The following is a 17204-nucleotide window of genomic DNA, read 5'->3' as shown; positions in this document are numbered from 1 at the left end:
TCTGGATCGCCAGGAAATTTTGTTTTATAGAACCAGATCGCCGGATGAACACAACGGCATCTGGATTCCGATCGAGCTGATTCTGCCCAGAATTTGAGGGTTTCTAACTTCAAAATTTCAAGGTTTTGGGTTCCAAACTTGTGATTCCCCACATACACTCAAACCACAATGAGGGTGTTAAAACGGTTCAGTTCGGGTGTAAATGGTTCGGTTTGATTTGTTGCAAGATTTTTTAAGTAAAACCAAAATAAAACCATTTAATCAATAGTTTTATTATATTTATAAACAGCTTCGTTTTATATAGTTTTCTTATGTTTTCTAATTTTTTTTATCGAATTTTTAGTGAAATGGATGTAAATTTTAATATTGAATTGAATTATTAATTGTTATATTATTTTTCTTAATAGTTGTTTGATATAAACTTTTTTTTTTATTATTGAAATGTATGCTAAGTTAATGTTAAGTTTGTCTCGAATTCTTGACCCGTTTTGAAGATTTACCCGATCCGACATATTTTGGTGGCGACTTGAATGGGAAATTTTCTGGGATCTATGATGGAAGCAAAGGGGTTGGGCAGATAACTCGGAGCTCATCACTGATCTCGTATGGGGGTGCGTGGGCTGACAGTTCGACCGTGACCCGATGGATCGACCCGTGACTTGGAGTATATATATAATGTACTGTTGCATGTTGAGAAAGTCATTGTATTTTGGGGTTTTTTCGCGCTAGGATTTCAAGGCGAGTTTTCTCGCCGCTGCTTGGGTGTAATTTCTCTTCTGCATAGTGAAACATCTTCTTCTTCGCCCGAGGACATAGCACACCACCCTGGTGTGTGAACCTCGTTAAATTTCTATGTCGTGCGGATCTATTGTCTCTTTATTTTTCGTGTTTCTTGATGTTTGATCTAACAGTTAACATTGAATGACTTAAACTTACTACGTATATATTAATCGGTTTAACCGTTTACTTAAACGATTTAAATTTTAAAACCAAAACCAAACCGATTATTAAACAATTTAAATTTTAAAACCAAAACCAAACCATTTATTAAACGATCTCACAATATCATGTAAATGGCTCGGTTTGATTTCGATAAATGGTTCCGATTTCAAATTCACAACCTTTATCCACAGTCCATTTAATTGTAACCAATATTTTGATTCTTGGTTTAACAATGTAAAAGTGGTGCTTAAGCATTCCCATCTCTCATAGTTCCCGTTCCACATATCATCTAGAACCAATAAGAATATTTTACTACTCGATGCATCTTTAAGTTCCTACCTTGAGTTGTTACGAAAGAAATCCTCTGAGTCATTCAAGAGAAGAACCAATGTATACACATTATCCCATATCTTCACAACTCAACATTAATATATCATCCAATTTAAACAATCCTGATAGCTTTACCATATGGTCTCTTTGACTCTAGTCTCACCAAATGAGTCTCTTGATAACTAATATTGTCTCACCGTGTCGTCTCTTGACTAGGGTCTCATCCAAACGTGTTTTGACACTCATGCCTCACCATGCGATCTCTTGACTTCAGTCTCACCAAACATGTCTCTTGGCAACAGATGTCTCACCAATCACCATGTTGTCTCTGGACCATGATCGTTTTTTGACACCCTCATGCCTCACCACACAATTTCTTGACCTCAGTTTCACCAAACACGTCTCTTGGGCAACCGATGTCTCACCATATTGTCTCTTGACCATTGTCTTGCCCACACGTTTCTTGACACTCTCATGATTAAACAACAAACATCATAAATTAAATGAAACCCAACATAAATATTACATCCACAACCATGATTTTAGCAACCACATTTCAATATCATTTGCACAAAGTAAGAATAATGAATTTTCATGTACATCACATAGCATCATATTCCACACAAATCACATACCACCAAACAAACTCAAGGAAACTATTTAAGGATCCACTCACCTTAATTCTCTTACTGATTTAATCACCCCAAATGGCCACTTGTCACGAGTCACGTACCTCCTAGTTTTTTCACTAAAGATCATTGAATTAATAAAAAAAAAAAAGAATATACAAGAGGAAAGATAAACTCAACAAGACTTAGACTAAGGAAGTGAAATCAACCCCACCTTCGGCATTGCCATCAGTAGGAGAGGACCTCAGACCTTAGACTAACAACCCAAAAAAATCTTTAAAAAATAACTAAGTGAATCGAAATCTTGGCCGTTGGGCCGCATCCAATTCCAGCTCTCTGGAGGTGAGAAGGGGACAGGCCTCGACAGGGGAATTAGATTCAAATCTTGCTGCTGTTTTCGCTAAGAAATCAGCTACCACATTTGCTTCGCGGTAGCAATGAGTGACTTTCCAAGAAATTGAGCCCAAATAAGAGAGAACGCCCCTCCATCTTTGCTGAATAAACCATGGAGCCAGCCCTTTGGAGAATAAGAACACCGCAGCAGCAGAGTCATACTCGATCCAAAGGTTTTGGATACAAGAGTTTTTTGCATGTTCAAGGCCGGTAATGAGAGCTAAGAATTCAGCTTCAAAGTTAGATTTTACACCAACAAAATTTCTGAAATTCAGCAAAGGTTCGCCCTTGTAATTTCTAAACACACCGCCAGCTCCAGCCTTTCTAGGATTCCCTAGCGAGCATCCATCAGTATTTAGCTTAATCCAGTTCTGAGGGGGGAGACACCATCGAACTTCAAAAATTTCTCTTTGCTTACCAATTACACGGGGAATTCCCACTCTCCTGGCACACATCAAATCAGCTACGGACAAGTTCTTCCCAAGGTGCACTGTCGAAATCATGCCTATCTCTCCTTTAATCATAGCAAAACGTTGCCTGTGATGCCAATAGGTACCCTCGTGGAGTCTCATATTCCTCTCCATCCAAACTGCATAAGGAATTAACACCGCGCCACTAAGCCATACTCTTGAGAATGTGACGGATTTTACTTTACGTTTCCACCAGCTAAATAAATCTTCCATTCTTGTGAAGTGTTGCCATCTGACACCAAATAGATCACAGAACATATTCCACAGGGCCTGGATATACTCACAGTGAATAAAAAGGTGGGAACTAGACTCTTCTGCCTTTTCACATAACCCACATCTCGAAGGCATTGCAATCCCCTTTTTGCACACTTGGTCATCTGTAGGGAGTCTACCATGGGCTAACCTCCATCCAAATACTGACTGCCGTGGGTGTAGAAGAGCTTTCCAGAGAATGGAAAACCAAGAAACAGACGAAGATAATTTCCAGTGGCAAACATCCTCTAAATTCGTTAGGGATATTCTCTTCGCCTTCTCAAACGATTCAGACAAGAATGATGAAGAAACATTTGGGAAGCACCACTCACCATTCCTAATGAAATCCGCCACCCGCAGCTGCCTCGAAGTAAGCGCTTCTAAGTCCAGATTAGAGGATTCCGCCAATGAGGAATTTTCTAACCAACGATCCTTCCAGAAGCTGATCTTGACGCCATTTCCTACTGTCCAACTCTCCATATTTGTTACAAAATCCCACACCCTTTTTAGACCCTGCCAAATAGATGAAGACTTGTAGCTCCTGAGATCGCCGTTGCTAGTAGTAAACCTTGCTTTAAAAATTGACTCATTTTAGAATCCTCATGCTTTATTTTCCATAATAATTTACATAGACAAGCTCTGTTAACATCTCGTAACTTCCGAATACCCAGACCTCCCTCCTTCTTTGGCTTGCAACAGTCCTCCCATTTAACAGTGGTTTTTTTCTGAACCTCCATTTGGCCAGACCAAATGAAATTCCTCATCCATGTTTCTACAGTTTTAATTGATGTCTGAGGCCACCAATAGACTGGACCTCCATTTGTCTTACCTTGTTCTTATTTTGTACATGATATATTTATATATTATTTGTTTATACCTAGATAATATTTGATTGATTTTTTTTTCCTCGGATGTGCCTATGTTGTCTTGCCTTATGATGTCTACTAATGGCTATGCGGAGGTGGATCTATAAGGCAAGCAACTTTTGTGTGATTTTTCCTTTTGTTGATGGCAATGCGAAGCTGGAGAGTGAAATAATTTTTATTTTTTGTTAGTTTGGTATGCCTAATCTTTTTCTTTTCACTAAAAAGTCATTTGTATTAAGAAGAAAGAATAAAAAGAATATACAATCAGACTACATAATTTGGGATCAGAGGGAGACTACTCCACCTTTGGCATTGCCATTTGCAGAATAGAAACCACACCTGAACAAAGCCCCAAAACAAAAACAAACTCCATTATTTAAAGCTGTATCTAGGATGACCTTGACTGTCTAATTTCAAATCCGTTACAACCAACGAAGGCCAAGCAGAAATTGGAAAAGATAGCTCAAATTTTGTAGCCGACTTCGTGAGAAAGTCTGCAACTGGGTTTGCTTCACTAAGATAGTGAGTTATTTTCTAGATCAATGGTTGTAAATATGGGATCAAACTCATCCACCTCTGTAACCCAATCCAGGGAATTTTCCAATTAGATATGAGTAATACCATAGCCACCGAATCACTCTCAATCCATAAGTGCGTGATTCCCATCTCTCTTGCAATTTCCAAGCCAGATATTACTGCCGACATCTCGGCTCCAAAATTAGTTTGTACACCCAGAAACTGTCTAAAAGTTTTCATTACTTCAGCATCTAGTCATTGATCATATAAATTATGATTTAAAATTGTATTTAGTATGTATCCTAAACATTTTCATGCATATTTTGAATGTATCTTGCATCTCTTGATACAATATGCTACGTCTGTTAAAATCACTCTTCTGATATGCTACTCAATACCAATACTTTTTTTTTTTGCTAGAGGATTATTTCATTAAAAGAAGAAAAAGACTTCAAAAGTACAAAACTCAAAACAAACACCACTAGTCATCCCAACTCCCACCTTCGGCATTGCCACTAGTCTTAGTCTGACAATATCTTTAAAATCCCACTAGTCTCTACCATGGGACACATTGGATAGAGCTTAAATTTTGTTGATAAGTAGAACCAAGCTCCCTTGCTCATATTTCAAGTTTTAGTTAAAAAGAAGTTGGCCAAGTGAGAAAATAAAACTTTGAAAGTTCAATAAAAAGTGTATTTTTCTTTTAGAAGAAACATGCAGTTGAAAGTATTAGTGAATCTCCAATACATAGGAATGTAAATTCTTGAATTAGGGTCTAAAATTTAACATGCAGCTCTTAGACCATTAGTGACTCTTTCATGTGGCAAAACTTGGTGCTGGGCTAGAAATACTCACTAAAACCTGTTAGTTAAAAAACTTTGCCATTAATATTGTAAAATAGAAAATATGCTTGTTGCTACATTAGACATCTTAGTTAATATACTGCAAAATTTTCTTCGGATAACAATTGTGTTATATTAAGGGTGTCAAATTGGAACTGAAACCAAAAACCGAATCCAGTTTCGGACCGAATACCCTGAACCGAATCCAACCCATTATAATATGGTTAAATCTTGGATCTGAAATAAGAATTTATAATTCGGTTTTGTCCGAATCTGGATTTATGCCAAGAACCATTGGAACTAACCGAAATCGGACCGAATAACTTAATATCACTTTTTCCTTTTTAACTAAAAACTTGACATAACTTATATGGAAACCCGACATAATTAATTATCTAAATGATAAATCATCTTCCGTGGATAGCATCTGACCACACTCCTTTGGTGCTGATCTCCAATACTAGCCAGCATCCTCATAATTGTCCCTTCCGATTCCACCAGTTTTGGATGGATCATGGTGACTTTGAGCAGATTGTGGCAGAATCGTGGGCGGAATGGGTCTCAGGCTCGCCGATCCTTGCTGTTATGCTGAAGCTAAAGCGCCTCAAAGGAGTCCTTAGCTGTTGGGCGAAATCTGCATTCCCAAACTTTGAACGAGCTTTGGAGGAGGCAAAACAGCAATTAGTTCAAGTGCAGGATCAAATTGATGGCAATGGGATGAACGACCAGCTGTTTGCACTGGAGGTAGATGCTAAAACGGGTCTAGCCAAAGCTCTAGAAAATCATGAGAAGCTATGGGCTGCGAAGGCGAGAATTAGGTGGATGAAATATGGAGATAGAAATTCAAAATTCTTCCATTTATCTGCAAAAATGAGAAGAAATAGAAATACAATCAGAGCTTTAAAGAAGATTGACGGATCCTATGTGGAAGAGCAGCCTCAATTGGGGGAATATATTGTTGACTTTTATGAAAACTTCCACAGGTCTATTCCAACGGTAGACCATTTAGATCTCTTGGAAAGTATTCCGAAAACTCTCCAGAAAATTGATAATTTTCGGCTCGATTCACTCCCAGGTGATGCAGAAATTAGAACAGCAGTGTGGGAGTTGGATCCAGACAGTTCACCTGGCCCTGATGGTTTTTCTGGTGCTTTCTTTAGGAGATGCTGGAGCATAGTGGATAGAAAGATCTACAATGCTATGAGATTTTTCTTTAGCAAAAATTGTATGCCCCCTGGAGTCAATAATAATTTTTTAGTTTTGATTCCCAAGATGGAAGGAGCTGAGACCCTTGATAAATTCCGCCCGTTGTGTATGGGCAATTTTTTCTGCAAAATAATCTCTAAAGTGATGGCCCTTCGTCTTGAACCTCTCCTTCCCAAACTTATTTTAGAAAAACAGGGGGCTTTTCAAAAGGGTAAGATGATCCATGATAGTATCTCTGTTGCTTCAGAACTAGCAAACTTGATGTTTTCTTCTACAAGAGGGGGTGGCCTAGGTCTGAAAATAGACATCAGTAAAGCATATGACACCATCTCTTGGAGCTTCCTATTCCAAGTAATGCGGCGCTTTGGCTTTTTGAGATATGGATTAAACGTCTCCATCAAATCTTGTCATCTACAAAAATATCTGTCCTGGTTAACGGAGGTCCACAAGGCTTTTTTGGTGTGGAGAGAGGTTTGAGATAGGGAGACCCTATTTCTCCCATGCTTTTCATCATAGCAGAAGAAGTTTTGTCAAGAGGCTTGTCAAGACTGGTCCAGAGCAAGATGATACAGTCAATCCAGGGCCCCAGAGGCACTCCTACTCTAGGGCATATTCTTTTTGCAGACGACATTTTCATCTTCTCGAATGCTAATATGAGGTATGTTCGCAATCTGAAAGACTTTCTAAAGAATTACCAAGAATTCTCTGGGCAACGTATCAATCTTGAGAAGAGCAAGCTTTTTCTGGGTAAAGTTGCTCTTGATCGTAGACAAACAATCTCTGAGACCCTGGAAATTCCTATTTGTAGCTTCCCTACTCGCTATCTTGGTGTGGAAATTTCTAAGGGAAGGGTAAAGAAGGAGGCACTGATGCCTGTGATGGACAGAGTTAAAGGCCGTTAAGCTGGTTGGAAAGGAAAGTTTCTGTCAATGGCAGGAAGTAGAATTGGTTCGATCTGTTGTCTCTGCCATTCGAAATCATAGCTTTGCTATTTATTGGTGGCCATCATCTCTCCTTGAAACAATGGAGAGATGGATGAGAAACTTTATTTGGACTGGCGAGGTGGATTCTTCTAAGGCGATCACGGTCAGATGGGACTTTGTTTACAAGCCAAAGGAGGAGGGGGGCTTGGGGATTAGAAGACTTAGAGATACAAATATGGCTATGCTTAGTAAGATGGTGTGGCGCTTCAAGCATGGGAAGCATGCCACCAGTTCTTTTCTTAGGGCAAGATTTGTCAAGAAAAATGGAGCTTTTAATATGGGCTGCAGGCACTCCTCTATCGCCTTGGGCATCCGAAACGTGTGGAAGTTTGTGGATCTGAATGAAAGGTGGATCATTGGTAAGGGGGCCTAGCAAGATTCTGGAAAGATAAGTGATGGGGACCCAAGGCCATCATGGATGAGATTCAGGATGCGGATATCTCTCCTGGACTCTGATGCCAAAGTAGGTGATTTTATTCGAAATGGCAAAGGACCCTTCCAGACATGAACTCAGACCTACTTTGGTCTATTTTTAAAGCAATTAAAGAGGTTAAAATCCCCACGTATCAAGTAGAGGACATATGCATTTGGCAACTGACTTCGCTGGGATCTTTCTCTACCGCTTCTGCTTGGGAAAGTATATGAAGAAAATCACCAACAGTGAGCTGGAATTCCTTGATTTGGCATGAAGGTCTCCCTCTCAAATACTCTACTCTGGGATGACGTCTTGCCTATGAGAGGCTCCCCACAGATGAGATTACAAGAAAGAAAGGAGTCCAAATGGTGTCTCGATGTTCTTTCTGCAACCAGGCGGAAGAAAGCACCAACCATATTTTTCTACACTGCCAATATGCGATGGCCATTTGGGAGAATTTTACAAATTGTTTTGGTGTCCGCTGGGTAGATCACAACTCAGTGACATGTTTGATGATGTGGTGGAAGAGGAAAGCGAGATCTATCAATCTGAAGTCTCCTTGGCTGATGGGGTTTACTATTATTGTAATACCCTGCTTTTTAAACCCGGTCTGATTAAGCGGTTGAACCGGTTTAACCATGCAGGAACCGAGCCAGAGGAAATTAGAGCGGGTTCCTTATGGGCTATGATGGCTCGGGTGACCTTAAACACCGGTTGGCCCGACAAGTCCGAGCCAGTGCCAGAAGAGACGGGAGTGCCCAAGCCGTGTACATGCACCTACCATAAGGCCATGTACGGATAAAACAGGTATTATATCTGTATTTTAAGGTATATACATATGCTACATCGTATGCCAGGGGTGGGGTTCGTACCGAGGCCCAAACCTTGTCAAAATCCCAAGTTTTGGCCCTCAGGTGGGTAGGATAGGTGGGTGCATCCACCCACCTGAGTGACCCATTCATGTGCACTATTCACTTATTTAGAAATTATATATATAGCTTTATGACTTCATTTTCTTTCCATTTATGACCCCCGTACGTTGGTGAGAATAGTAAAGAGGAGAGAGAAAAGAAAGGGAAGAAGAAGGGAAGAGAAGGAAGAGGAAGAAGGGAAGGATTTCAGCGGTGCCGAAGCTTGATCTTCCCATTCTGGCACCGGGAGAGTGATCTTCAACTCTAGATCTACAGTTAGAGGTAAGCAAAGTTGGGTTTTGTGAACATTCACGATATCCAAGCTTCAAACCCTTGATTCGAGTATGGTTTCTTGAGATCTTGTAGATCCCCTTTGAAATGATGGATCTAAGGTTTAATAGATGATTTATGTGTTGATCTTGAAGGATTTGAAGAGATATTGACAAGGTGGAAGGAGCATTGTGAGTTTGAAGTGATTTGGAGGGTTTGAGGTTGTTCTTGAGCAAAGAAGGTAAGATGGTTTCCCATCACTTGAATCTAACCTAGATCTAGGTTAGAACCATCCTATAAGACCTTGAAGGTGTGAGGAATGGATGAGAAAAGCCCCCTTTTGATTCCCCAAAGAAGGGAGAAAATGGAAAAGAAATAGGGTGTTTCCCGCCAAGACCGGTGGGTGCAACCGGTGGGCCCCCACCTGAGAAGGCAGGGGGGCCATCGGGCCCAACCAGCGGGCCCAACCGGCGGGCCAACCAGCGGGCCATCCTACCCGCCGGTCCTAGAAAGGGCCCCTGGCCTAACCGACGGGTGGAACCGGTGGGCCACACCGACGGGCCCCTACCCGTCGGTCCCAACCGGTGGGTAGGACCGGTGGGCCAGACTGCCCACCTGTCTGACCCACCCGTGTGGCCCTGAAGGTGATCCTTATGTCCGATCGAACCCAAATCAGACGTGTGACCTTCTTTTGACGTTCTAAACACGATTTTGTCATCGGATTTCATTAATTTTGATCCTGAAATGGTGAAGTACTAACCCCACTCAATTATGTTAGGTTCACCAAATCCTACCCGATTCGCACCGGATCTCACCCGTACCGAGCGGGAATTCTTGTACGCTACAAGTAAGTGGGGAGAGGACGTTTGGCCTTGTTTCAAGGCATTGTTTGGCATTCATTTAATTATATCTAGTCTAGTCATGCCATCATGAATATGCTATGTAGATTAGTCGTTCCTCACATTGTGATGCATATGTGCTATGTTTACTTTCTAAATGCCAATTGAATGAGATGTTTATATGTTGAATGTGGACATCATGGTGCATGATGCATTGATAGACTAGATTCCGTAGTCAGCTTGAAAACGAGTACATTGGTGGCCCGTGGAATGGGACACGGAGGCACTATGCAATCGTACTATTGTCATATAGGAGCATGCGGTATTAGGATTCTCACCATCCCGTGCTACGACCCTTCCCAACAGAGGTTAAGGTGTTGGGTTATCATTTGGGGGGAAGCAGTGGTCGCGGTCGTCGGGTCACTGTGGCGGTTAGACATAACGCCCGACGAGTCATGTAGGATAGTCGGCAACCCCGGTGGTACATTCAAGAGGGCCAATCGTACTGCTTTTAAATTGCTGGAGTCAGCACATTTATTTTCAGTCATTTACATTTCTGTTGAGAGCCGGTGGACGGCATTGTCTTTACTTTTTCGCGTACTCACGTTGGGCCTTCTCCGATAGCCCTATGGGCTTATCGCGGGAGGGAGTTAGTGGCTCGTACCCGGAGTATACGCGCACTGTGGTTGTAGTAGCACTAAAACCAAGGACTTAGTAATGTTGCTTAGGTGGATGTGATTTAAAATGTATAGCATGGCATGTAGTGCATATGATGTGTTGTGAAGTGTGGACTGCTGTGTGGTCCATCTTTCTACTTACTGAGCTAGTGAGCTCATCCCACGTGTACACCCCTTTTTAGATGATTTTGCAGGTCATACATCTGAGGAGTATGGGGTGGGTCCCATAGTCGAGTTTCCTGAAGAGGACTGGTGGACCCCTGAGGAGTTAGAACACGACACTGACTGCTCGTGCGAGAGCTGTGCTGTGGGACAGTAGTTCTGAGGCCGAGCTGAGCTCCACCTTTGAGGCCGTGCTGAGCTCCACTTCTGAGGCCGAGCTGAGCTCTACTACGTGATGCTGAGTTGGGCTCAACCCTTGATGCCGAGCTGAGCTTTAGCGTTGATACCGAGCCGAGCTGTGTACTCTGATTGTTTTGATGATTTCCTGTATATACTTGATATATGAATTGTACTTTTATTGTGTAATTATCATGCCTTCGGGCCCACATGTATATAATTATTGTATCACAATTCGGGTTTCAAGTATATGGGATTTATTCACAGGTAAAACTTAGTCTTCCGCTGATCTGATAAACTTATATTAGTTGTGCGTATGCTGTGGTGGAATACAGTATCTGATGATCCTGGCAGGTTTGGGTTAACCGGTGTTAACTCGGTCACTGGCCCGGTTCAGTGTGAACGGGGTGTGACAATTATAGCTGCCCATATCTGGTGGGAACATAACAGAAGACGATATGAGGGCACAACTAGGAATGTGAACTACTCCTATGAATATATTCGACAGGAAATTTGTCTTTGTGTAGGCCGCTCCAAGGGTGAGATTAAATCAACTCCTGATTTAATTTGCTGCAGGAAATTGGGTCTATCTGTAGAAAACCAAAAGGATACGCCTCCTCTTGAAGTGCATTGGTGTAAACCTCTGATAAATTGGATCAAAATAAATGTGGATGGTAGTTCTCAGGGCAACCCAGGTAGAGCAGGGGCAGGGGGCATCGCCAGAGATAGTGAGGGGCGCATTTGTAACTCCTTCAGTACCTTCTTGGGTATCAAGAAGACCTATGAAGCAGAATTTGAAGCGGTCCTAGAAGGAATCACGCTCGCTCAAACTATGAATGTCAGAGGTCTCTGGATCGAGTCGGATTTGACAACTGTGGTGACTGCGATACAAAAAAATCAAATTCCTTGGTTTATCCTTCAAAAGTAGATTTGCACCCTTCCTTTTTTAGAATCTACTCCATGGAAGATCACCCACTGCTATAGAGAAGTGAACACTACTGCGGACTATCTGGCGAAGAAGGCATCCAAGTCAGGTGTCTCAGCTTGCACGGTGCCTTTACCGAATCATATTAATGTCGATTTAGAGGATGATGTGTTAGGCAGGCACAAATACCGCTTCTTCTAGGGTTAAGCTTGCCTCTTCTACTGATAGCCATTACGAAGGTGGAGGTCTCAAGTGGCTCTAGGGGTCTCGGGCTTGCCCTTTTTATTTTCTTTGTACTCTCATTTTGCTTTTAATAATATTCACATCTTTAGCAAAAAAAAAATAAAATGATAAATCATCTTATAGAGTTACAATTATAGTCCAAATGTAAAACCCTCTTTTTTTTTTTTTTATAGTTTTTGTTGCCTTAGGACTCTTGAACCATGAGTTAAATAATCTACTTAACTGTGGCTCTTCAAGTTTGAAGTGTTATGTTTTTCATCTTCTCACAATTAGCATAACAATGACTCTTTGTCTCAGACAAAATTGCAGTGGCTGAAAGCGTCCTTTCTTCTATTTCTCACGATTTTCCTGAGGCCAATCAGTCGATTCTTCTCAACAACATTACAACAAGTCGGTTTTCCATCTCCTACAATGTTGCACTTGTTTGATTTCAGTCTCCAATAGCATTGCAGCTTTTTGTATGAACTTTCTTATCTTTCTAATGTATATGTGTTTTTTCTTGAAACGGAACTTGGAAATTGTTGTTGTTTATTTATTGATATAATGTTGGGACTCATCCAATCTGCCACATTGCAGATAATTGGGCATTTGAGACAAATCTCAATGGGCCATTGAGCTAGGGACCTTTGCCCTTGTTTATTGCTTGTTCTCGAGTAGGAACTAGAACCGGACCGGAACCGGATAGGTCAAGTACGAGTACCAATTTTCATAACCGAGACTGGACTTGGTTTGATTCTGGATCACACTAACAGTCCTTGGAATCAAAATCAGAATCGGACCGAATACCTGGTTCCGGACTGATTGACACCCTTATGTTATATTTTCAATGTTTAAATAGTTCTTACCAATTTAGCTATGAATAAAGTTTTCCTCTCAAAAATTTCCTTCAATGGTCATACATTCTGACTCGAAAGTCTTAAATTGGTTCTTAGAGTGGCAATTTGAATTGTTCCTATAGTGAATCATATGGGGATTATTCTGACCTCAAAAGTTTATGGCTGAAATTCTTCGCAAAAAGAATATTCTTAATTAAATAACACTCCAGGACATCAAACTTTTTGATTGAAGTACTGTTGTTTTAGAAAAATTTTCACAACCTAATTTTTGGTAAGTTAGGACTGTCAGAGGAATTAAGTGATCTGGAGCCTTTTGAAAGGGAAAGGTTTGGGTCCCTTTTATTGGTACGATTTTCTTGAGTTGCCTTCTTTTGTTTCTTTTGCAATTACCTTTTTGGGTGGGAAATATTATTGAGTTCACAACATATTGGATTGTTTATGTGATACACTGTAATTGTAAAAGTGAATTTTGGTTGTTATATATATCTTCGTAATCTACTTTTTTGGACGTGTAAATGCCCTTTCTTGGGTGCATAGGGGCTTTGGTAGTTGGAGCCTCGAGGAAGGGCATGGCCCTTACCAGACCTCACCCAACTTTTATAGTGAGGCGCACAGCCCACAGCCCACAGCCCACAGCCCACCGCCCACCTAGAAAAATATTTATTGAAAAGATCATACAAAACAAGTTCTAGTCCAAAAAGCTTACACCCAACTGCCTTTGATTAATAGTTTTCTTCATCACCCAAATATCTGTCACAGATGAAACCCAAATTTGTGGCAAGTAGGGTGAAGCTATCTTTCCTTAAATGTCGAGTTTGTGGCCTATTGGATTTGACAAAGGGCCAAGAATAAGGTTTTAAATGTGCATTGGGAATTAAAATTTTTGTGGAAATAGGGAAAACAAATGGACAGCTACAAAGAAAAAAATTCCATTATAATGGGGAGAATGATACAATTTGGCTATGAATTTTGACAAGTGGTTGATCCAAACTACATTCCATTTTGCAACAAATGAAATTATCACATCATAGTTCCTTGTGGCAAATACTAGTTCAGTTGATAGGACCCTTTTACCCAGTGAACTTGTTGTCTATAGTGATTTTGACATCCTTTGGCAACACCATTGAAGCACTTGGTGGATGATTTGCCGAGGGTTTTTTTTTTTTGGCTAACGACAGGTATCCAGGCCTTTGGCCTGACTAATCCTGCGGGCCCATACTGACATCACAACCGCATGGACCGGGTCATACCAGGGTTGAATGAGAACTATTCAACTTTCACTGAAAGCAGTGAAGAGCACTAAACACACCTGTGTGAGTGGTCCAAGATGTGCCTAATGGGAGTTGAACTTAGGATGTCCGAGTTTACGGCTCGTACCAAGTTCGTTGCTCATCAATTGAGCTATCCTCTTGGGTTATTTGCCGAGGGGTTGAACTATGACCAAAGTGAATGTTATTTCTTCGCAAATTGTATCAGACATTGCAACTTTGAGTACTCAATGCTATGATTGAGGGGAGAGGGTTGCCAATGTGTAGTTTCGGACATTGGAGAGGGTCTTACGGGAAACCCATAAATAGGGGTATGTAACTCAAGATATCTTAAGGGAGTGCTACAGTAATATGAGTGCGAGGGTGTGCCCACTTGCAGTTTTGGATTTCAGCAGGCGTTGTAGAGAACTTAAACCCATGATTGAGTTGAAGGCATTAAAATTCTTTGACAAGTTTTTGTTTGATTTTAGTGGGTTGGGGTTGGGTTTTCTCCACAATTTCTGATCATGTATGCCATTAGTGATCAAGTTTTTGAAGTTTTTATTTGACTACCATGATTAAGCTTTACATAAAGACCTAGCCAGATAAGAAAAGAAAATAGGATTTATGAGAATGACCCAAAATTAAAAGGATTCATATCCTCTCCAGCCACTAGGGCACCCAGTGAGCGTCCAACGGCTGGGAGGATCTTGGAATACGCACCTATGTGTTGGGGTGCATGCCTGGGTCTTGCCAGCCATTCAAATGCACGCTAGGCCTCCAGGGCCGCTGGGGAGGACCTGAGTCCAATTAAATGGTAATTTTGACATTTAAAGATTTGAATGTTGAAGGGCAGTTGGAAGTTTTCTATTAATGTTACTCAGAAAAGAGAGTTTTGTCATATTCTCATTGGGAAAATTAGGAAAATACGAGTCCGCATAGCTGTTTAAGAAAATAATTTGCTGCTACCCATGTTCATAGCCAAAGAAATGGAATCTCGAAGGGTATTTTGAAAACTATGAAAACATAGGAGGGTATTTTAGAACCCAAAAGGGAAATAAATTATGTAATTTCTTTCGCTATTAACCTGGGTAGCAGAAGAGTTTCTACAACCCAATATTTTTGCTACCAGTTTAGAAGATGTACGAAAACTTCCTCGTAAATTTTTTGGTACTACAAAATTTTTCTTCTATATAATTTCAAACACTCCCTCTCCGATGCATCAGACCAAACTCATTCCTACAAAGGCAAAGACCAATTCACGCCATTCTCTGTTTCAGTTCCACCATGGTGCATCCCATTCTGTTGCTTGGAATTCTGACAGTAGCATATTTTAGTGTAAGAAAAGTGATGGTTTCTCATTTGCGTTCATTTCAATATGGTCACTAAGCTACACCAATTTGTTTTTAAAAAAAAACTTGGTTTTTTTTTTTTTTTTTTGGTAGACCCTAAAGAGAGCTGTATTCACAACTTGGTTACTGCCTGTTCTTGTTTTGTCTTTCTTACTATGTTGTTATTTTCTTCCTCATGAAATTGTAGGTTTCTCAAGCTGAAAATGTTTTCTTACAATACTGGAAAGAGCATATTGGTCTTCCACACCCTCCACACTGGTTAGCTGAAAAGGCTTCTACACTAAGCCCTCATCAAGAGGTGGTGTTGATGAAACTTATGGAGAAAAATGAATTGTCTTCCCACCTGCGTTTGTTTTGTAAGCAGGCTAATATTGCTTGTTCAACAAATGCACAAGTGAAGAAGATAACAGACAACACAACCTTGCCACCAATGGCTCAATGGAATGAAGCCAAACTGAAATATGATTATCCTAATGAAAAACCCTTGGTGTTAGCCAGCCAAGGGGGATTGCCATATTTCCGGCAGTCAATGGTGATAGAGGGAAGTTTCATGCCCATCCCTGATCTAAGGGACCCAATGTCATATAAATCGTTCTTGTCGCGATCTTTGGCATCAAAAATCCCATTTTCGTTTGCCCGGATTGAGGAATTGAAGAAACTTTTTGGCGTGGTAGATGAATCAAACATGGATGAATATATTCAAGACACCCTCAAAATATGTGATAAGAGCCCCAATCGTGGTGAGAAAAGAACTTGTGCAACTTCTGCCGAGGATCTTATTGATTTTGTTGTTGAGAAATTAGGGCATTATATATGCGTATGGAGTACTGAAAGCGTTGAAGGATCTTACGAGAACGTTACAATTGGAGCTGTGAAACTCATATATGGAAATCTTTCTGAATCACCAACCTTATGTCATAGCCAGCCATTCATATTTCAAATCTATTATTGCCATGTTTTACAGAAAGTAAAAGTATATGCAGTTGATATACATGCTAAGAAGAAAGTGAATCATGCGATCATGGCATGCCACTATGACACATCAACTTGGAATCCAAATCATCTTGCTTTCAAGTTACTGGGATTTGGCCCAGGCCAAATTGAAGTCTGCCATTGGATAAATGAGAATGGAATAGTCTGGACAAAGACTTTAGGTTGAGCAGCAATTGAAGATTTGATTATCTTCTAGTTCTCTTGTTTATTTTACTATAAATATTACTTTAGGCTATTTGAAGGATAAATAATGACTTATTTTTGGCTTGCTTCTTATTCCTTTTGAGTTTCAATGTGATTTTGTTAGTTAATTTCTGGCATAATAGATGACAATAACCTGAAATCAAAAGAAAACTCAGTCCAACGTGCCCTGTTGCACCTCTACCACAAATGACCAATTCTACAAGCCTGAAATTTGCTGATCAAAATTATACACCAAGACAGGGTATCCTTTACATACACACCAGTAAACTCATTTGCATGATCAGAATTCCAGAAAGATCTGAAAGTTTGGTCTAGGATCAACAGGGGATGTGAATGGGAAAACATGGTTAGAACACCTCGACGAAGAGGCATGACATGTGCTATAGGATTTTGAATTCATTTGACAGTGATGAGTTGTATGATTCATTTCGCGGTGATGAATTTTATTTTCAGTTATATCTTGATCTTTGTAGGTTTGGTTATTCGCCTGTTTTACCAACAAAAAAAAAAAAAATATTGGTCTT

The 17204-nt window shown here is 40.5% G+C and overlaps 1 protein-coding gene across 1 annotated transcript; it reads left to right on the top strand.

Annotated features, from left to right (window-relative positions):
* The first annotated feature begins 15358 nt into the window (after positions 1 to 15358).
* On the top strand, positions 15359 to 16752 carry LOC122067692 (polygalacturonase-1 non-catalytic subunit beta-like). Its single transcript, XM_042631537.1, has 2 exons — positions 15359 to 15469; positions 15671 to 16752. The coding sequence occupies exons 1-2, from the start codon at positions 15419 to 15421 to the stop codon at positions 16640 to 16642; spliced, it is 1023 nt and encodes a 340-aa protein (XP_042487471.1). The 5' UTR covers positions 15359 to 15418; the 3' UTR covers positions 16643 to 16752.
* Positions 16753 to 17204: the final 452 nt, after the last annotated feature.

The sequence above is a fragment of the Macadamia integrifolia genome, unplaced genomic scaffold, assembly GCF_013358625.1.
Source record: "Macadamia integrifolia cultivar HAES 741 unplaced genomic scaffold, SCU_Mint_v3 scaffold3062, whole genome shotgun sequence".
NCBI lineage: Eukaryota > Viridiplantae > Streptophyta > Magnoliopsida > Proteales > Proteaceae > Macadamia > Macadamia integrifolia.
The sequence above is the reverse complement of the archived record's forward strand: the minus strand, read 5'-3'. Positions and strand labels throughout refer to the sequence as shown.